The 23389-nt window shown below is 36.4% G+C and overlaps 1 protein-coding gene across 1 annotated transcript; it reads left to right on the top strand.

The window, feature by feature from the left end:
* Window positions 1-3942: 3942 nt before the first annotated feature.
* LOC102854318 (olfactory receptor 2H1-like) lies at window positions 3943-4872 on the top strand. The gene has a single exon (XM_006893973.1). It carries the CDS (start codon window positions 3943-3945, stop codon window positions 4870-4872), a length of 930 nt encoding a protein of 309 aa, XP_006894035.1.
* Window positions 4873-23389: the final 18517 nt, after the last annotated feature.

Genomic DNA, 23389 nt, shown 5'->3' with positions numbered 1-23389 from the left:
GATGGAGAATTTATGCCTTTGATTTTTGGTGCTGAAGAAGGGTATTGAATATACCACGGACTGATGGGAGGACAAACAGGTTCATTCTAGAGAGGGTGAAATCAGGCTGCTCCTTGGAGGAAAGAATTCTGAAGCAACAAGCAAAGAATATAAAATTAAAAATTATTTTTATGTATAAAAATATATGATTAGGTATAACAGGAGCCCAAAATGAAGGCTGCACAGTGGAGTGGACTTGGGGAGAGGGATTGTATAACAATGAAATAATTTTTCTTTTACTTTTCAAAGAGAAGAGCTAATTTGGGGGGAGGGGTGGGCAGGGAGAAAAGTGTAACAATGAATGAATGGAAATCCTAAGTCTCTGTAAATTTTCATTAAAATTAATTAAAAAACTACTGCATTATGCATGTTGAATTGCTTGTTTATCCTGTACATACATAGTTATATTTACTAAAAAAAATTGGGTTGTTATGTGTTATTGACTACAACTCATAGCCCCCCTATTTACAACATCTCTGAACCCGGCTCTATGTGGAGCCAATTTGTTCATCTTTGAAACACCTAGCCCTATTACTCCAGTCACTGACTCAGTCCATCTCAACTAGGGTGTTCCTCTCTTGTGCTCTCTACTCTTCCAAGCATGATGTCCTTCTCCAAGAACTGGTCCCTTCGTGCAACATGCCTAAAGTATGTCAAATGGAGCATCCTAATCCTTACTTTCAAGGAGCATCCTGGCTTCACATTCTCCATAACAGACCTTTTTGTTTTCCCAGTAGTCCATAGTGTATTCAGTACACTTCTCCATCACCACAATTCAAAGGTATCAATTCTTCTCTCATCCTTTGTTATTGTCCAGCTCTCTGATACATAGTAAGTAACTATAAAGACCATGGCCTGGATCAAGCACACTTTAGTCTCTAGACTGACATCTTTGCTCTTTTGTGCTCTGGAGAGGTCCCTGACAGCAGATTTTGCCCAATGAAATTTGTCTTTTGATATCCTGGCTGCTGGTACCAAGAGTGTTAATTGTGGAGCTTACAAAATCCATATACATTGTGTATCACACTATCCTTCATTCACAATGTGTTTTATACAATCATCCCCATTCATTGTATTTTATAAAATTAATCAATGTTGTAGTATGTCCACCATTGACTTCTCAAATTATAGCCAAGACATTTGTAACTATCATCACAGCTTCCTAATGATTCCATTACTATTAACATCACCTAAGTCATGACTTTTCTTTTCTTCCTGTCTGTCATACCTAGTAAAAAGTAATTATTTCAGTTTCATTTGTCCTTATTCTTTTTGTTGTTAGGTGCAAAAAACTCACCTCTGCCTTACAACAATCCTATGAACAAGAACACATCAAGATCTCTGTCTTACGGAAGCTTATTGTGATGGTCATAGCACCATTTCTTCTCATTGAGGGTCTTTCTTTTGATGACTGTCTAACCTTTGCAGCATGATTTTTCTCTACGGAATACTCCCTCCTGAAAATATGCACATAGTGAGACAAATTTTCCCCATCTTTATCACCAAGGAGCAGACTGATTGCACTTCAAGACAGTTCCTATACAATTTGTCAGTGTTAGATATTTCATGTAAGTGTGATCAAATATATTTGTCATGGCTGACTTCCTTCAATCAGTATAATGACATTTTAATAGCAATAGTTCAGAGATACAATGTGAAAATTCTTTCCCAAATGCCAGTTTAATATCGCATTGCTTTCTGAGCAAGAAGAAATTATGCATATGAAAAAAATTGTGTGTGGAAATTAACTGAAGATAGAAGACATGCTTATAAAAATATGTAACGTTCTGTGTTCTGTCATGAATTCAGTGTGCTTTCCAGAGAAATAAATTAATTAGTACAGAGGAACAATAATAACCATTTAATGGAGAATCTGTGTTCAGCCAAGACATCTGACGCCCTATTCCTCACAAGTACTTGCTACACATAATCAGGTTTGCCTTTCTGGGACTGACACTCTTCTTTCTCAGAAACAAAAGCATTTCCTTTTCTCCCTTTGTAAAATAGTCAAGTTCTTTTTTATTTTAATTCTTTTTGCATGCTAATTTATTATTCTCAATTATATTATCCTGATACCCATATGAAATGTTTCTTATTATATATTTATTGATTAGGGGAGCTCGGGGTGGCCTAGTGGCAATAAGACACTTTTAATCCCATCCTGAGAGCATGCGCTGTTTGAGGCCACCAGCTGTTCCGTGGGAGAAGGATGGGCAATCTACTCCCATATGATTAACTACCTCTGAAAACCTGCCAGAGGGGTCAGCTATGGGTCAGTTCTGACTATGGTACACAGCAAGAATAATATTTATTCATTAGTGTAATTGCTATTTCTCTTTCCCATAGGGCTATAATATTTTAGATACATGGATGCTGGCTGCCTTGTTCACAGGATATTTCCAGATGATACCAGTGTCTTACACGTGGCAAGAACAGAATAATTACGAAATTGCTGTTAAATACAGGTTTTCCACCACAATATTTCAAATAGTTGCACTTCTCCTTTACTTCCAGAATCCAATTTTCACAATTTGTGACTAAATGTCTTTCCAGGTAATAACAATTTTTCTGCATGTGCCTTTAATGATGTTAATTTCATCTACATTATTAGATAAAATTTGGATATTAAAAAATTATATTCTGTATCAATCTAATGCTTGATACTCCTATTTATTTAATAATTCTGTGTCATATTTTTGCCTGTCAATGAGGCAAACTTCTCTACTAATATAAGCACAAATTTCACTTTTATTATTTTCAGTAGTTTCTAATTTTTATAGTATTTACTGGTTGAGGTATTTCTTATGCCTCATTGAAGATTGTGGCTAACAATAACGAATATGTCTAGCATAAGAATCAAATAACAATTATCAAACTTTCTGTCTTGATTGATTTCTTAGTGTTTGGTGCTTGAGCTGAAAACCAGCAGTCACAGTATATTACGTTGTTAAGTTTCCTCCTATAAAAATTTACATCCTCAGAAAACTAGTGAAGTGTTTCTATGAGTCCAAATCTACTAACTAGCAGTGGATTTATCACATTTTTATGACACCATACAGACATACTGGTTTAATACTTCTGTGTTAAGGAGAAAGATAGTTCACACTCATTAGTCACTTTGTGGAAGAAAAGATCTGACAGTTTGTTCCAATAATGATTTTACCCTAGGAAATAATAGGGTCTGTAGTTATCATAATCAATATGAAGAAACCCAGAAATAGTATACTGTTACTCTTCTGAATGCTTTCGGATGGAAACTAGCATAAATAATTTGTAAATAATAGTATTGATTTGGAAGTTTTAAGTAGTTTACTCAAAGTTTAAAAGATATCTTTCCCATTTAAAATCTGGAATGTTTTCCATGCCTATGTGCTTCATGATTGCTATAAACTCTGTGTTGCTGGCTAATGAGAATGGAGAGATGTATTTTGAGGGATAATCTCTACTTAACCCGTCATTATTAACATCACAAAATAACACCTTATTGATTTGTTATATTATGCATGGAAAGAAAAGTTGTATATTTGCAATTTCATCACAATTATTTTAGAGTAGTTACTACATGCAGGGCTTAAAGGATAATCTTGGAGGAATATATAAATGCTGTACATTGAGGGAGTGTCCACTGAGGGTGTGATTATAGATTTTAATGATGATTTTTAAGAAATAGTATCTTCTAACTCTCCTTCTGTTGTAAACAATAAGACTTATCAAAGATTTTATTTATCTTATTTGTTTAATGTAAAGGAAAACAGCCACAAGTCTTTCATCAACTGATAAAAACTTCCTTGTCAATTGATAAGGTTTGACTTCTCTGAATAAACAACAAGTAAAACCTCCACACTCAGTTTACAAAATTCTACTCTCAATTATATTTTAATCCCATAGATTAACGCAACAGGAATGACCAACAGGAGTTTCCCAGTGGGCTTCATCCTTCTAGGCTTTTCTCATTTTCCTCAGCTGGAAGAAGTTCTCTTCTGGATTGTGTCAGTCTTCTACATCATGATCATCTTTGGTAACTTGACAATCATCCTGCTTTCTTGTTTAGAGCCTCGTCTCCACACACCCATGTATTTCTTTCTTAGCAATCTTTCCTTGTTAGAGCTCTGTTTTACCACTACCACACTGCCCCAAATGTTATCAAACTTGCGGAGTCATGAAAAAACAATCTCTTACACAGGTTGTGTCATCCAGCTCTTTGTGTTTTTCTGCCTTGGTGCCACAGAATGCATTTTGCTGGTGGTGATGGCCTTTGACCGCTATGTTGCTGTCTGCCAGCCACTGCGCTATACCATCATCATGAACCCTCCTCTCTGTTGGAAACTTGCTTTTGTCGCATGGCTTTCTGGCCTAACAGAAGCTCTGATCCAATCTCCCATCACACTTCAGCTGCCCTTCTGTTCCCACCACCAAGTGGATGACTTTCTCTGTGAGGTACCTGCCCTCATACGGCTGGCTTGCGGAGACACCTCCTCCAATGAGTTACAGATGACCGTTTCAGCTGTTCTCTTCACTATACTGCCTGTTGTTTTGATCTTAACTTCTTATGGCTACATAGCTAAAGCAGTGGGGAAAATCAAGTCAGAAGAGGGGAGACAGAAAGCCATCGCCACTTGCTCTTCCCATCTTGTGGTAGTGTTCATGTTTTATGGGACAGTGGCAATGGTTTACACAGACCCTAAAAACAGCTTTGCTTCCGCCCATGGAAAATATCTCACTTTATTCTATACTGTGGTCACACCTTTGTTGAACCCTCTCATCTACACCTTAAGGAACAAAGAGGTCACAGAAGCTTTACAAAGAGTGCTGAAGAAATACTTCAGGAAATGAAGAAAGTGGAAGATATTCAATCTTCTGGAACAGAAAGAAATTTAATAATTGTTGTTTCTACCTATACTGCTTTCATAGGCAAGTAGAGATTGCCCATAACACATTGTTTTAAAAAAGGTAGATTGGAAAAAAAAAAAGGTAAATTGAGTTCAAAGGAGATAATCTATGATACTCTTTTTCACCATGATTTTAAGTGTCTTCTTGTTAAAATATTTAAAAATTAATACCATTTTTGACATAAGTACTTATGATTATGTTTAGTGAAGGTGAAACATTAGTCACGTAACTAATTTTGAAAAATTTGAATTATCTGTTAAACAAAAAACTACTGATGTGAATAATTAAATTATCATATTTTATTGTTTGAGCTTTAAAATAAAAAAATTTATAGATGGATATTTTTCCTACAAGCATTGAGAGAAGGAAGCTGAACTGAAATTCCTCAACAATCTTCTCATATATACAAGCCTTTTCCTTTCATTTGACTATAGGAGTGAGAACTTAGGTACAAGGAAGCAATATTCTGTTGTGTATATGTGGTATGCACATGCATGGTGTATCTTCTTTAATTTGGAATTTTCCAGAAGATAAAGTGATGATCACAGTGAGCTAGTTAATTCTAAAATCTGTGAATCTGAAAGAATCATGAGCACTTTCTTGTTTGAGACAAAGATCTCTGTACTTCAAATGTAATTTAATCTGTGCTGTTGTTAAGTAACATCAAGTTGGTACCGATGCATAGCTGACTCTCTGTAGGGTTTTCAGAGGCAGTAAATCACATTGAAGGAGACTGCTTCTTTTTCTCCCACAGAGCAACTTGTGAGTCTGAACTACATGCCTTCTGGTTGCCATCATAGTTCCTAATGCTAGGCCATCAGATCTCTCTATTTTAATCTCTAGGTCATTATAAATATACATCAACTTAATAAAATCTATTTTTGTAACTGTGCAATAAAGTTTACCTTATGTTTAAATAAAATAAATATTGGAAAAGTTTAGTACCTGCTGGATTTTCAGAATATTTCATTTATTCTTTTATAATAGAATTAAACTTTGGCTAACTCAAAACTAAATTTTCAAATATGTTTCAGGTATTAAGTGTGCATTTAGCAATTTAACAAAACAATCCCAAAGCAAAAATCAAGTTGGAAATTTCATTTAAGTTTACTATGTTCTGTTGTTATGTGTTACTGAGTCAACTACTACTCATAGCAATCATATAAAGACATATAAATCATATAAAAACCCTGCTTTATTTTGTGCCATCCTCATTAGTTCTGATATATGTGAGACATTGTTGTAGATACTGTGTTAATTCATCCTGTTGACAGTCTTCCTTTCTTATATTGATCTCCACCTTTCCAAGCCTGATGTCTCTTTCCAAGGAATAGCACCTTCTAACAACATGACCAAAATATGTGGGACAAAGTATTAGCATCCTTGCCTCAAAGGAGCACTCATGTTGCACTTTGTCCAAGATGTATTTGATTTTTGGCATTCCATGAAATATTCAATACTCTAATCCATCATCACAACTCAAAATGTTAATTTTTCTTCTGCTGTCCTTATCCATTGCCCAACTTACAGATACATGGAAAATAAATTAAAAGATCAAGATCATAGCTCGGATCTCATTCTATAAACTGATATCTTGATCTTCAGCACTTTAGAGTGGTCCATGACAGTAGATTTTCTCAGTGCAGCACTTCTTTTGATTTCTTGATTGCTAGTATCAGCAATAAGGATATGTAATAAGGTACTGAAAGATAACTGCAGTGATGGCATATGCTAAATCCAGTGTGGTTTCATGTGTCTCTGGGGCTGCAATCTTTTACTTGTAGATATAGTGATGAAGCTGCTTCATCCTTAGCAAAACGTTATTTCCTCTTGTGTCCTTGTGAAAAAAAGACTGGATTGGATAGACAAATACTAATCATTAAAAGCTTACTCTTAGTATTACAATCAGCACTTTTCCCTTTGTGACATAAATTAAGTCAGATGACCTTTTCTAATTCCAACAGGACATAGTTTAGGCATCTTTTCACATGTATCTCCAAAAGTGAAGAAGCATGAATATAAGAGATAGCTACCAATTTTATTTATCTCGGGCATGAGAATGAAGGAAACTAAAGACTCGAAAATTTGTATATAAGACTGACAGCTCAAACGAACCATAGTCTTGTCTAACTCAAGACCAGGAATAGCAGAATGTGCTTTGCTACCACTACCAAAAGTTCTGACTAGGGGCACACTAGAGAGTCCTATAGAGAATGGAAGAAAAACATGTAATAGAACTCAAATTCCTAAAAACAGTGAATCAAATTTACCGGGCTTATAGAGAGTAAGAAACTTACGAGGTTGATTTCTTAAAATACACTTTGAACTTTGGGCTGAGGTCACCGTTTAGCCAAATAATAGATTGTTTTATAAAATACGTAATATCTCATATGACTAATGTGAGCCTTAAACAGTGAATTATATAAAACCAAATGATCAACATTTTCACAAAAGCAAGATTAAAAAACAAGGATAAGAAAGAAAATTAAAGTAATAAAAACTGAACAAATCAGAATAATAAGAATGCTGATATGTGAAAATTGTAACTAATGTCATGGAATAATTTACATAAAAATTGTTAAATTACTATGTTATTTTCACCTAAAATATAAGAAAATACTAGATGGTATTAAAAGCAAAATGGAAGTGCAACAGCTATTTGCAAATGGTACAATTCTTATCAAAGGGATAAAAAAAATAGTGACATAGTTAAAGATGTCTCTTGAACATAGAGAAGTATGTTTCCCTCATGAAGTTCAACACTTCATGAACTCTTGATTAAACAATGACAGATAAATGTTGTGCTCTTAATAACAAAAATAAAAAGAAACAGCAAATGGATTTCATGCAGTCCATGCACGCTTGCTGGTTGGCTCTCACTGGGACTTCTTGTGGAAAAAGGGTTCAAGCAGGCCTCTGGATCTTGTTCTTTCTCTGGTTGGCTCTGACCTGGCTGTTGTTGTTGTTGCTGATTGTCATCAAGTCGAGCACAACTCATAGTGACCCTATAAACAAAAGACCTGAAACCTTTTTTTCCCCTGAAGCCTTTTTATAACAATTCTTGTTTCTCAAAGTTCATAGAGTTCCCAGGGGCATGTTATTTAGGCACCTAGGCAAAGATGGTGCACACGCAAAACAGACCATTATAGCGAGAGACACACACACACTCACAAAAAAATCATTCAAGAAACTGGATTATATGAATAAAAATGTGCCATCAGGATTGGAGAAAGACTCATCTATAGTCTGCATTATGCAGATGACTTGACAAATTTGCTAGCTTCAAGTGAGGAAGACTTGAAACTCTCCCAGCAAAGGATCAAAGACTCTGATAGATTTTTCAGAGTATTTCATTTATTCTTTTATTATAGAAATAAAACTTTGGCTAACTCAAAACTAAATTTTCAAATATGTTTCCGATATTAAGGGTACATTTAGCAATTTAACAAAGCAATCCCAAAGCAAAAATCAAGTTGGAAATTTCAATTAAGTTTACTATATTCTCTTGTTATGTGTTATTGAGTCAACTACTACTCATAGCAATCATATAAAAACAGGTCTGAACCCTGCTTTATTTTGTGCCATCCTCATTAGCCTTAAATATGGGTTAACCTCAACGTCAAGAAAACAAAAATCCTCACCACTAGGCAAATAGGCAGCATCATGTTAGGTGGAAAAGAGACAAAAATTGTCCATGATTTCATCTTGCTTGGAACCACAGTCAACATCCTTAGAACGTGCAGGCAGGAAATCAGAAGATGTATTTGCCTTGGGAAAGTCTGTTATGAGGAAACTTTCCAAAAGCTGTAGAGCAATGGTGTCTTTTAAAAACGGAAATGTATCTGATCCAAACCATGACCTTTTCAATCACTTACGCATTTGAAAGTTTGACAATGAATCTGGAGCTACATATCTCTAGATCTCCTTACTGCTGGTATAACAGGTATGAATGTGGATCAAAGCAAGAAGAAATTATTGACCCTTTCAATCTTCTCTTCTTTAGCATGATATTTCCCATTGACCGAGTGTTGAGAACATTTGCTTTTTTTTGTTTGCTTTTATTGAGAGGTAATCCACATTGAATACGGCAGTTCTTAATTGAAACTTTGCAGGAAGTACTTCAAGTTCTCACTTTCAGTAAGTAAAGTCATGTAAATTGCATAGTACAGATTGTTGATGAGTCTTCTTCCAATCATGATGCCACAATCTATTATTATTATTATTATTCATTATTAATTCAATTATTATAAAGACAATCGCGTGAGATGAGCTTGTCCATCCTTCCTCCACAATAATAATAGAACCTAAAAGTATTTTCCCTTGGGACAGTTCAGATTGAGAAAGCAGCACTCAATCTAACCATTGTTGTTGTTATGTGCTGTCAAGTCACTTGTGATTCAAAGTGACTTTATGTACAACATCTCTGAACCCTACTCTATCCAGTGCCAACCTCATCATCTCTGACACACCATGTCCATTACTCAGTCACTAAGTCAATCCATCTCATCCAGGATCTTCCTCTCTTGCTCTTTCCCTCTACCCTCTCAATCACAATGTCCCTCTCCAACAACTGGTCTCTTCTTACAGAATGTCCAAAGTATGCCAGATGGAGCTTCAGAATCCTTGCCTCCTATGAGCATCCTGGTTTTACATTCTCTAAGACTAACCTATTTATTCTCCTAGGAATCTGTGGTATATTCAATACCCTTCTACCAAAATTCAAAGGTGTCAATTATTTTTCTGTCATCCCTAGTCAATGTCTACCTTTCTGATGTATAGGAAGTAATTGCAAAGATCATGGCCTGAATCAGGCACACCTTAGTCTCAAGACTGGTATATTTGCTCTTCAATACTCTGGAGATTTCCTTAACAGCAGATTTACACAATGAAATTAATATTTTTATTTTATGGCTGATGGTACCAAGAGTATTGATTGTGGAGCCAAGCAAACTGAAGCTGTTAACAATTTCAATCTCTACACCGTCTATCATGATGCTGCCAGTTAGCCCATGGTGAGAATCTTTTTATTCTTGATATTAAGCTTCAATCCATATTGAAGGCTGCCATCCTTGAACTTCTACAGCAAATGTATCAGATCCTCCTCAGTTTTGGCAAGCAAGGTTGTTTCATTACAGGGCCCTGAAACACAACCTTACACAGGTAACCAAGGAGTTCCTTATCAATCTTAGACTCTTCTACAAGATTTCAGATGCTGTGGAGTGATTCCTGTGTGAACTAAAGAGCAATCACCTTGAAAGAGCATGTTTTGTGACAACTATGTGACCCAAATGGCAAGACCAGGGACACACAGTTTCTCCTGAATCAGACATATACTTAGCCATCCTAATCTGTACATGCTCCCTACAAGATCCTGGTACCACAGTCTTGAAAGAACAATTGTGCTTATGCTTAATTATCCTAATTCCTCCCACATGAGCCAATCCTAGTTGGTCCCTACTCCTTTCTTTCATTAATCAACATGATAATCTTGTCCTTTTAATAGGTTAACTCAAAACCACATTCTTTCCAGAATAAAACATGGCATTCTTTTCCCACTTTCAGAGTATATAAAAGTCTTTCTCATCTTCCTGTTCTACAATGTTCTCATTGGTACAGCAATTGTTTGCCAGTTTTCTGTACTGAGATAACTTGTTGTTGCTGTTGTTCTAAGGAGCCATCAAGTCGAGTATGACTCGTAGCAACCCTATGAACCAAAGATCTGAACTCTGTTCTATCCTGAGCCATCCTCACTCTTTCTGACACATTAGAGTCCATTGTGGCAAATACTGTGTCAATCCTCCTGGTTGAGGCTCTTCTTTTCTTTTGTCTAACCTCCACCTTTCCCAGTATCATGTTTCCCTCCAAGGAATAGCAACATACCCAAAGTATGTGAAGCAAAACCTCATCATTCTTGCCTCTGAAGAGCTCTCTGGCTGCACCCTCTCCGAGACATATCTGTTCTCTTGGCCTTCGATGGAATATATTCAGTGTTATTCTCCAACATCACATGTCAAAGGCATCAACTCTTTTCCTGTCTTTTTTACTCATTGTGCTGCTCTTAGATGCATTGTAAGTAACTGGAAATTGTAAGACCTGAATCAAACATATCTTAGTCCTTAAACTGATATCACTACTCCTCAATAATTTGGAGAGGTCCCTAAATGAAGATTTTTCCAGTGCAGTGTGTCTCTGTATTTCCTGACTGCGGGTCCCAAGGGTGTTAATTGTGAATCCAAGCAAGACGAAGCTGTTAACAGTTTAAATCTCCTCTCCATCCATCATGATGCTGCCTATCGGTCCAGTAGTAAAAATCTTTGTTTTCTTGACATTGAGAAGCAATCCATACCAAAGGCTGATCCCTTGATAGTACTGAAGATCATAAAAAATGGCTAGGCCAATGCATAGATAGAGAACTTCCAGAAGTTAAAGCATGATTTAGAAGAGACTGTGGCGCCAGAGATACCATTGATGATATTATCTAGATCCTGGCTGAAAGTAAGGAATACCAGAAGAACATCTATTTGTGCTTTATTGACTATGAAAAGGCATTTAATTGTGTGGATCATAACAAGTTGTGGCTGCCATTAAGAATGGAAATTCGGAGCACTTGATTGTGTTCATGCAAAACCTGCACCTGGATCAGGAGGTTGTTGTGTGAATAGAACAGGGGAGGACTGCATGGTTTGGAATTGGGAAGGGAGTGAGCCAAGGTTGGAATGGAAGGAGATTTATCAATAACTTAATGAAAGTAAGGAGGACTTAAAACACTTGTTGCAGAGATAACTTGTAGGTTACTATGATATGGAAAGCTTTGTCACTAGTGTGTCAAATGCCATAAGGGTTACACATGGTAGGAAGGTTTTGGTGGAGCTCCCAGATTAAGACAGCCTAGGAAGCAGGATTGGCCATTCACTTTTTAAATAAGAGGCTTTTGAAAACCCTATGAACAGTAGAGGGATGCAGATAGTTGTAGTAGTACTGGTAAAGCCCAGATTGAAAAGTAGTTAGAAAGAGGAAAAACAGTGACAGATATCATTTAATAATTGGAACATGGAATGTACATAGCTTGAATGTTTGTAAACTTGATATTTAAAAAAATTAAATGGAACAAATGAATACCAACATACTCAGCATTAGTTAGATGAGATGGACCCTTTGGCCACTTTGAATCAGACAATAGGGTATACTATGCGGGGAATGAAAAATGGAAGAATGATGCTGCATTTGTAGTAAAAAAAAAATCAATTTCAAGTTCTATCCTTAAATACAATGTTGTGACTGATAATATTCAAGGAATACTTGTTAACGCAACTATTATTCAAATATGTGCTCCTACATTTAGAACCAAAAAGGAAGAAATTGAGAATTTTTAACAAATCTTGCAAATCTGGAACTGACTGTATATGCAATCAAGATATGTTAGTGATAATTGGTGACTAGAATGCAAAAGTTGGACAGTGGAAAATGAACAGTAGTTGGAAAATATGAGCTTGATGATAGAAATGAGGGAGGAAATAGAATGACTGACTTTTATATTTTCAATGACTTATTCATTGCAAATATCTTTTGTAAAAGACACAAGTGATGACTTTCCACATGGATCTCATCTGATGGGCTGCATAGGAATAAAATTTACTCCATCTGTGGAAGAAATTGTTGGAGAGTTCAACATGAGCAGTCAAAACTAGGTCAGGGCTGGACTGTGGGTCATATCATCAAGTACTCACATGCAAGTTGAAGGTGAGGCCAAAGAAAATGAAAATATCTCTCCAAGAATCAAGATATGATCTTGAATCAATTTCATCTGAATTTCAAGATCATCTTAGGAATAATCTTGTTTTGAGACATCTTGGGTTTGAGGCATTGGACACCAATGATTGAAGACCAGACGAGCAGTGGGATGATATCAAGGATATCATTAATGAAGAAAGCAAAAGGCCATTACAAAGTCAGAGGAGAAAGACAAAACCAAAATGGATGTCAGAAGTGACTGTGGAAATCACACTAAAGCATTAAGCCGCCAAAACAAAGGGGAAACATGCTAAACAAAAAAAGGTAAATAGATTTCAAAGGGTAGCACGAGAGGACAAAGCAAAGTATTAGAATGGAATGTGCGGAGAGCTGGAATTGGAGAATAAAAAGGAAATGAACTCTCTCTGCATTTCTCAAACTGATAAATGGAAAAAAGTTTAAACCTCAGGTCGCAATACTGAAAGATGCTATGGGCAATATATTGAATGGTCCAGAAAAAATCAAAGGAAGACAGATGGAATACACAAAATCACTGTACAAAAAAAGAACTGATTAACAGAGAAAATTCTCAGGAAGGACCATAAAACTAGGAGGCAATGGTAATGAAGGAGGAAGTAGAAGCTGCATTGAAGGCATTAGCAAAAAACTAAGGACCCAGGAATCTTTGGCACACCAATTGACTTATTTCAACTAACAGATGCAACCTTGGATATACTCACCAGTCTATGGAATGAAATTTGGAAGACAACTGGCCAACAGATTGGAAGAAGTCTATATTCCCTTTCCCAAGAAAAGTGATCCAACTGAATGTGGAAACTATTAAATAATATCATTAATATCACATGCAAGCAAAATAAGGCTGAAGATTCTTAAAGAATGGCTATAGATATGGAACTTCCCAAATTTCAAGCAGGATTTAGAAGTAATAGCATAAGGGACATCACTGCTGATGTCAGATGGATCCCGGCTGAAAGTAGAGAATACCAGAAGAATTTTGTATTTATTGACTATGCAAATGCATTTGACTGTGTGGATCATAACAAATTGTGACTGACATTGAGAAGAATGGGAATCCAAGAACACTTGCTTTTTTTTGTAATGGTTTTTGTGTCTTTACTTAGGTTTATTCCTAAGTATCTCAGTTGCAATTGGCTATTGGAAATGGTATTGCTCTCTTATTTTCCTTCTCTGTATTTTGTTGTTGTTGTTGTTACAGTAGTGGAATGTCACTGACTTTATTGATCTTGTATCCCACCACTCTTCTAAATTGATCGATAAGATCTAAAAGGTTTTTTCTGTTGAATCCTTGGAGATATTTGTGTATACTATCATATCACCTATAAATAGTGACAATTTAACCACTTCCTTGCTGATATGGATGCCTTTTTCCCCCTTCTCTTACCATATTGTCCTATCAAGTGCTTCTATATTACAATACTGAATAGGAGTTGTGACAGTGCGCATTTTTGTCTGGTCCCTGTTTACAAGAATGCTTTTAGTTCTTCTTCATTGATAATGATATTGAAAGCCTTCTATTTTGTTTTAATTAGTGCTTTACTTATTCATTTTCTTTTTCCTTTCCATGTGTAGATGTTGTTGTTGTTCTCATGTTGGGACTGAGTCTTAACTGATTCTCCAGTAGGTTTACAGAGGCTGTAAACTGTCCAGGAGGAGATTACCCATCTTTCTCCATACAGCAGCTGGTAGAGTTAAATGGCATATCTTTGGGTTGTTTGCACAACTCCTTATCATATCTTTGAAGAATAAAAGGATCTGAATTGAGATGGGACTACTTGATTTTAAAATTATACTTTTTATGTTATAAGTGACAAATTTTATTTAAGTTGCTTCATGTGCAAATGTTTTGTGTACTTGTGTTTTAAATTCTTCTTTGGAAAAAAAAACCAAATTTTCAATTTCTGCTTTTGACAAATTTGAATCTCATACATTAGTACTTTTTTTCCTTAAAGGAGAGCATTTGCTTTGCTTAAACTAAATTTAATTTCCGTGTAGTTAAAAATATGGTAAATTTAGTCAACCACACAAAACTTTTCCCCAAACAGAAACACACATTGTGTTAATAATTAATTCAGCTAAGATTAGTAGCACACCCTTTACAAGAAGTGGGATATCAACAGTGTCCCAAGTGTTTGATCTGCTAAGTCCATGACTTCCAACACCAACTCTTCTTCCTTCAGTCAGTTCCCTTACTCCTCTATGTCCTCTAAGTTTGGTGGTTCATTGGAAGGTCTCACAGAGACTCAGACTCATCAGAAGAATGACTCAGGTGATTGTAAGTGATGCAGGCCAGTTCACAAAGTCTGGTGAGCTGGACGCTGTGTCCCAGTGTCCCAGGATAATAAATATTCCGAAGACAGACCTATCACTGAACTCACATGAAATTATATAAGCCTATTGTAGGACAGGTATTTTGTCCCACCCTAATCCTATTTCCTTAATATAATAAATACTTCAGCACAAAATAAATAGTCAATGGCTAGGAAAGATATTTTTAACAGTAAACCTTTGACATCACAGACCATCCTCTGTCTTTTCTTTAAATTTTGTATTTAAAAGCATTAACTTTCCTCTTTCAATCGTAATAAGGACTACATTCATGGAAACAATTTCATACCTTATATTTTAGCCTCCTCCTGTTTAGATAGTCAATTTCTGATTTGTGCATTCCTATCAAAAAAGAAGGTCAAGGACTGTTGTCTTCAATATGGACTGAAGTTCACCATCAAGAAAACAAAGATTCTCACGAGTGGGCCAATTGGCATCATTATGATAGATGGAAAAGATATTGAAATTGTTAACAATTTCAGTTTGCTTGGTTCCACAATCAACTCTTTTGGTATCAGTACACATGAAATCAAAAGACAAATTTCCACTGGGAAAATCTGCTGTCAGGGACCTCTCCAGAGAGCTGAAAAGTAAGGATGCTGGGCTAGAAACTAAGCAGTGCCTGATCAAGCTGGTCTTTGAAATTATTTGCAATGCATCAGAGAGCTTTACAATGACTATAGATGATAGGAGAATTGATTCCTTTGAGTTGTGGTGCTGGAGAAGAGTTTTGAACAATGGGTGAAAGCAGGCTGAGTCTTAATCTAGAACAGAATGCGACAAAAGGAGCAATAGTAGGGTAAAAAAGAGTTGTTTTCTTTTTGCCTACTGCATCTGATTTTTTTTCTTTGTTTTTATGTGTGTATGTATGTGTGTGTGTGTGTGTGTGTGTGTGTGTGTGTAAACATATATATTAAAAACATATGTATAATTGTGTGTATTTCTGTAAGTTTAGCTTTCTATTGTGATTTAAGTAAAAGTTTAGAGAACACATTGGTTTTCCATTAAACAATTAATCTGTATTATTTTTGTGACACTGACTATAATACCTACGTTGCAGCAATCCTCTTTCTGCTTCCTCCCTGTGTTTCCTTTCTCTGTTTCCATTTACTTTCCCTCTCATCCTTTTCTGCTTTCTGATTCTATGCTAACATTACTCTTTTGATTGTGCCTTATTAATTCCTCTAAGAAGTATTTCTTTCCATTAACCTATAGATCTGTATATTGTTTAATGGGAAGTTTAGTCTTGTGCTATCAACCCTAGGCTTCCAAAATAATAAAGAGCTGTAAGATCTCAGTATGTTCCCAGTCTATATCAAACCAAAAATCTGTTCTTTTTTATGAGTTTGAATTTTTTCTATATTTTTCTTCCTCTTTGTCAGAAAGGGACCCTCAATTTTGACCCCCTTTTGAGTGGTCTTGTTACTGTACAAAAGGACCTTTACATAGTTGAGAGTTAGAGACTAGCTAAAATTCACTCTATATACTTAATTCACAAGCTCAAGAGGCAGTGAGATTCCTTTGTAAGGCTGCCTCCCACCTCCCTTCTAACATAGTGAATTATATAGTCAGTTAACTATGTTTCATTAACTTAGTCCATTAATTGAAGCATCCCTAAGTTTTGCAACTTGAGACTTGAATTTGCTCCTTCAGTTTAAGAAATGCCAAGCTAGTTCAGCCTTTTTTTATTTTCAGACTTTAGCTCTTTGCACATTTCATTATAATATTTTGTCTTACTGTACTCCCCTTTGAAATCTCCTGCAGCTACTAATTTCTTGATTTCTTCCCTTTCTTTTGGCTTCTCAGCATTCTAGTACAATATTCGGTCTCAACTGATATCCATCTTGGTCTTTTCTTCCTCCTCTGTCTTTATGATAACCTTTTGCATTCTCCATGGATGGTATTCTTGATATCCTCCCATAACTCATCTGTTCCTCACTCATTAGTGTTTAAGGCCTAAAATCTGTTCCTGAGATGGTTTTGAAATTAGATTGTGAAAGAGATCCATATTTGTTCCCATTGCAAAGAAAGGTGACCAAATTGAGTGTGGAAATTATCAAACAATATCATTAATAGCACATTCAAGAGTCTGCTGAAAATTATCCAAAAAGTACTGGAACAGCACATTAACAGAGAATTGCCAGATGTTCAGACTGGGTTTAGAAGAGGCTGTAATACTAGGGAGAGTAGAGCTAATATTAGATGGATCTTGGCTGAAAATAGAGTTGTTGCTGTTGTTGTTGTTGTTGCTATTATGCACCATCGAATTGTCTGCAACTCATAGCGACCCTATGTATAACAGTCCTAAACCCTGCTCCATCCTGTGCCAATCTCACTGTCTCTGACACACCTACCCCCCATCACCCCAGTCATTGAATCAATCCACCCTCCCAAGCATGACATCCTTTTCCAAGGACTGGTCCCTCCTTGAAACATATCCAAAGTATGTCAGACAAAGTTCAGAATCCAGCCTGGCTTCATCCTCTCCAGGATGAAGTTGTTTGTTCTTCTAGAAATTCATGGTATATTCAATACTCTTCTCCAGCACCACAACTCAAAGGTATCAACTCTCCTTCTATCATACCTAGTCATTGTCCAGCTCTCTGATGCATAAAAACTAATTGCAAGACCATGGCCTGTATCAAGTACACCTTAGTTAGGTATAGTACTGTAAGTAAAATCTGTAGATTGAAAGACACTAAAAAAATGAGGAGCAATAGCTTCAAATATCCTTTAATTATCAGAGCATGGAATATATGAAGTATAAATCTAGGAAAATTTGAAGTTATAATAGATAAAATGTTGTTGTTGTTGTTGTTGTTGTTGTTGTTGTTGTTGTTAAGTGCCGTCGAGTCGCAGGCGACTCATAGAGACCCTATGAAGGAGAGTCCTTGACTCTTGGGTGTCTTTCATCCTCTCTCCAGGTTCATAGGGTTTCCGGAGGCAAGCTATTACGGAAGTGGATGCCACTCCTCCTTCCACGCTTGTTTAATCGGGGAGCTCCACCCCACTCTCTGTCCACATTGGGTAGCCAACCATTAACGCATTTGACACATCCGTGTCACAGTGTTCAGCCTCACAGCAACCACAAGTGACCACGGGACGGCAACTTGTACACCAGGGCTATACGACCTAGAGGAATGTCTGAACAAAAACAATGAAAGACTGGCCTGAGGGCCGCGAACTAAAAGTCACCCACCTTTGTCTTGGTCACATTGTTTTCTCTTCACTGGGCCAGCTGATCTCTCTCTCTCTAAAATGTAGCACATAAAAATTAGGCATTAGTGAGCTTGGACAGATTGGAATTGGCCACTTTTTAAAAGTTTTGGTATTAATAAAATTTTGCAAAAATGTTGGGTTTTCATTCATTTATTTATTGTTGAACATTTCCCTCCCTCCCTTTTCCTTATTCCTCTCTCAGTTCACTTTGTAATGTACCTCTTGTTCCAGATTATTGTCATACATATAATTTCTAGTCATACATTCCTTTCAGACAGTTCTTCTCCTCATCTTTTCCAATGCAGTATTCATTACCTTTCCACTCTTTTCTTATTTTCTGTCCAACTCCCCATTTCAATCTTATTTTAATAATTTTATTTTAATAATTTTAATGAACATTTACAGAGATTTTGGATTTCCCTTCATTCATTGCTGCCCTTCTTTCCCCGCCCAGCCCTCTCCCCCACCCCAATTTGCTCCTCTCTTTGAAAAGTAAAAGATACACTCTGTCCCTGGTACACAATCCTCCCTCACTCCTCACACCGCCCCAAGTACATTCCACTAAGCAACCTTAATTGTGGACTCTTGTGATAACCAAAATACCCTATCTTACATCCCTTTTCAATTATTCTCTCCCTCATCTGTTTCAGTGCAGTATACAAAATTTATCCAGTTTTTCTCAGTCTTATCCCACCCCTGATATCAGTCTCAATCTTATTTTATAATAGCAGTGTTAGACAGTATTTGTCCTTTTGGGCGTGAGATATTTCACTAGGCATAATATCTTTTAGGCTTACCCATGATGTGTAGTGTTTTACAAGCTCATTAGAAAATTATATGATCTGTTATACTCATTCATCATAAAAAGAACACCTTTCAAATTGTATTCTGAAGTGTAATACTCTGAGTATTATTACACTATCCATATGCATATGCAAAAATTCTCTTAATACAACTATGATTCAAATATTTACACCAACCATGAAATGCAAAGATGAAGAAATTGAGGACTACTTCCAACTCTTGAAGCTTGAAATTAATTGAGCATGCAATCAAGATGAATTAGTAATAATTGGAGGCTGGAATGCAAAGGTTGAAAATAAGGACTGGTATTTAGAAAGTATAGAGTTGGTGACAGAAATGAAAAGATTGGGATACAATAAGGACAAGATGATTTTCCACCTGATGGGTGTTAGAAGGCAACCATAACTAGCTCACACAATATTCAACTGTGCTGTAAATGAAATGAACAGAAATTTATACAGGAATTTTCATCTTCTACCACAGGCATCAGAAGATAGAAGTTGAAAGACTACAAATATAATACCAACACAATGTTGCAAAAGTAACAGATAACCTCAAACTAAACACACACACACAAGCAACCACCAAGTTGTCACCAAAAAGAGTGATAAAAAGACAGAATCAATAAATATTCCAGAGTATGAAAGGCTGTCGGAACTTCCTGATAAGGAATTCAGAATAATAATGATCATGTACATTTCCTGGACTGAAAAATACTATGGACAATTAATTAAACCCCAAATAAGATAGATATTTAAAGAAAAGCAATAAGAAATAGAATCTAATTGTCCAAAAACCAAAGACAAAGAATATTGAAAGTAGTCTAGGAGTAAAAAATCAAATGTTACTTACAAAGAAAACCAATAAGACTAAGCTCCGAGTTCTCAACAGAAATTCAGGTAAGAAGATAATTAGGTGATGTAAACAATAACTGTTGGAACACTGGAAATTGTTAAAAATGAAATGGAAGACATGAATATTGACATGCTGGCATTAGTGAGACGTGATGGACCAGCTATGGTCACTATGAATCAGATAACCATATGGCGGGCGTACTGTTCAGGGTATGAAAAAAAGAAGGATGGTGTTGTATTCATAGTTAAAAAGTCAATTTCAAGTTTTATCCTGAAATGCAATGTTGTGAGTGATAGGATAATATCCATCTACATACAAGGAAGACCTAGTAACACAACTATTATTCAAGTGTATATTCCTATATCTAGTGCCAAAGAGGAAGAAATTGAGAATTTTTACCATACTTTGGAGTCTGAAATTAACTGTACATGCAATCAGTATACATTAGTGATAATTGGTGACTGGGATGCAAAAGTAAGAAACAATGAAGAAGGAACAGTAGCTGGAAAATACGGGCCTGGTGCTAGAAATGAAGCTGAAAAGAAAATGATTGAATTTTTCTTTATAATGATTTTTTAAGTACAAATACTTTTTCTAAAAGACACAAAAGATGACTGACCTTACATGTGGATTTCACCTGATGTGCTGCATAGGAATCAGACTGACTATACTTGTGGAAGAAATCATTGGAGAAACTCAATATAAGCAGTAAAAACCAGGGCAAGGGCAGACAGTGGGTCCAATCATCAATTACTCAATTATGCAATTAATCAATTATGCAAGTTCAAATTGAGGCTGAAAAAAAATTAAATAAATCCACAGGAACCAAGATATGATCTTCAATCAATTCCATCAGAATTTCAGGGATATCAACTTTCAGAATTATCGTCCATGAAGAAAGCAAAAGATCATTACAAAAACAGAGGAGAAAGAAAAAAATTGAAATGTATCTCAGAGGAGACTCTAGAGATTGCACTGGAACATTGAGAAGCCAAATGTAAAGGAAACCATGTCAAAGTGAAAGAACCAAACAGACAATTTCAAAGATCAGACTGGAAGGCAAAGGAAAGTATTATAATGGAATGTGCAGAGAACTGGAATTGGAGAATACAAAAAGGAAAGAACTCACTCTGCATTTCTCAAGCTGAAAGAACTGAAAAACAAATTTAAGCCTCGTGTCATTATGTTGAAAATTGCTATGGGAAATATATTGAATGACCCAGAAAGCATCAAAAGAAGATGATAGAGGTACAGTCATTGTACCAGAAAGAATTGCTTGACACTGAAAAACTTCAGAAAGTACCATATGAACAGGAGCCAATGTTAATGAAAGAGGAAGTGGAAGCAGCTGCATTGAAGGCATTGGCAAAAAGCAAGGCCCCAGGAACCGATGGGATACCAAGTGACTTGTTTCAATTAACAGATGCAGCCTTACATGCACTCACCAGTCTATGCCAGGGTATTTGGAGGATAGCTGTCTGGCCAACAGATTGAAAGAGGTGCATATTTTTTCCCATTCACTAGCAAGGTGATCCAACTGAGTGTGGAAATTACAGAACAATATCACTGATATTACATGTAAGCAAAATACTGCTGCAGATCGTTCAAAAACAACTGGAATAGTACATAGAAAGGTAATTGTCAGAACTTCAAGAAGGATTTAGAAGAGGCCATAGCACCAGGGATATCATTGCTAATGTCAAATGACTTCTGGCTGAAAGTAAGGAATACCAGAAGAATGTCTATTTGTGCTTTATTGATTATGCAAAGGTGTTTGACTGTGTCGCTTACATAAAAAAGAGCACTTGATTGTGCTCATGAGGAACCTATACCTGGACCAGGAGGCTGTTGTGTGAACAGAGCAGGGGAGCACTGTATGGTGTGGAATTGGGAAGGGAGTGTGTCAGGGTTGCATTCTATCTCCATATCTGTTCAATCTATATGCTGAGTTAATTATCTGAGAAGCTGGATACTATGAGGAGGAGTGTGGCATTGGAATTGGAGGGAGACTCCTCAATAACTGTGTTATGGAGATGACACAACATACATTGCTGAAAGTGAGGAGAACTTGAGGCACTTATTGCAGAAGAACAAGGAATGCAGCCTTCAGTATGGATTACTTCTCAATATCAAGAAAACAAAAATTCTTAACCATGGATGAATAGGCAGTGTCATGACGGATGGAGAGGAGACTGAAATTGTCAACAGCTTTATCTTGCTTGGATTCACAATTAGCACCCTTGGTACCAGTAGTGAGGAAATAATGAGGCACATTGCACTGGGAAAATCTGCTGTTAGGTAGCTATCCAAATCAATGAGGAGTAGTAATGTCAGTTTGAGGACTAAGGTACATCAGATTCAGGCCTTGGTCTTTCTATTTACTAACTATGCATCTGAGACCTGAACAATGAAGTAGGATGACAGAAAAAGCATTGATGTCTTTGAGTGGTGTTGTTGGAGAAGAGCACCGAACGTTCCATGGACGGGATACAAAACAGATATGTCTTTGAGAGGGTGCAACTGGAGTGGTCTTAGGAGGCAAAATGATGAGGCTTCACCTCAGATACTTTGGACATAATGCTAGGAGGTGTTGTTCCTTTTAAAGGGACATGATATTGGGAAGGGTGGAGAGTCAGCAAAGGAGAGGAAGACTGTCAACCAGGTAGACTGACAACATAACAATGGCCTCTTTTGTGTCAGGAAGAGAGGATGGCACAGGATGGGACTGGGTTCGGATCTTGTGCTTATAGGGTTGCTATGAGTCATACTTGACTCAATGACACCTAAAACAAGAATAACAAACAAACTTCTTAAAGAAAAAAGCTGCCAATTGAGAATCCTGTAGTCAAAAACATTGCCCACTAAATTAGGTTGTGACATTAGGACATTCTACAATTTTCTCAGTGATTTTCCTGTCACCTCCCTGTTCTGGAATTTCAATTATAAGTATGTTTTTCCTTTTGATATCATCCCACATCATTATAATATTATAATCGCCACCACCACCACCACCACTACCCTCATCCTCTCTTCCTTCTCCCCTTACCTGTTTGGATATCTGCTCCAAGAGAGAAGGATGGATAATCTCCCATGAGATTTACTATCTCTGAAAATCCACAAGAGGATCAGCTATGGGTCGATTCTGACTTTATGGTATACAACAACAATAACAAAAAAGCCTTACTGGTTATCTCTCTGTTTTTACAATAGTGTTCTTATACAGTATTTGTCTTTATAGACCTAAGTTAGCTCACTCAGCATAATGCTCTCTAACCTCTCCCATGTTATATTTTTCAAAACCACTGCTCCTGAGTGCTGCACTGTATTGCATCATGTGAATGTACCACAATGTCTCAATCCAGTCATTTGTTGATGGACATTTGGGCTGTGGTATGCTTTTTAAAACTATTATTCTGATTTACATACAAAGTTCTTGTACACTGCTTTTCACAACAGATCTTTCCACCTCCCTCCACCCATCAAA

Source organism: Elephantulus edwardii, unplaced genomic scaffold (genome assembly GCF_000299155.1).
Source record: "Elephantulus edwardii isolate Elephantulus edwardi_28Jun2011 unplaced genomic scaffold, EleEdw1.0 scaffold00133, whole genome shotgun sequence".
NCBI classification, from domain to species: domain Eukaryota; kingdom Metazoa; phylum Chordata; class Mammalia; order Macroscelidea; family Macroscelididae; genus Elephantulus; species Elephantulus edwardii.
This window is presented reverse-complemented; position numbering and strand designations above follow the sequence as displayed.

Bases quoted from the DNA above. Each gene is read 5' to 3' on its own strand.
- LOC102854318 (XM_006893973.1), top strand. From the start codon at position 3,943: ATGACCAACAGGAGTTTCCCAGTGGGCTTCATCCTTCTAGGCTTTTCT.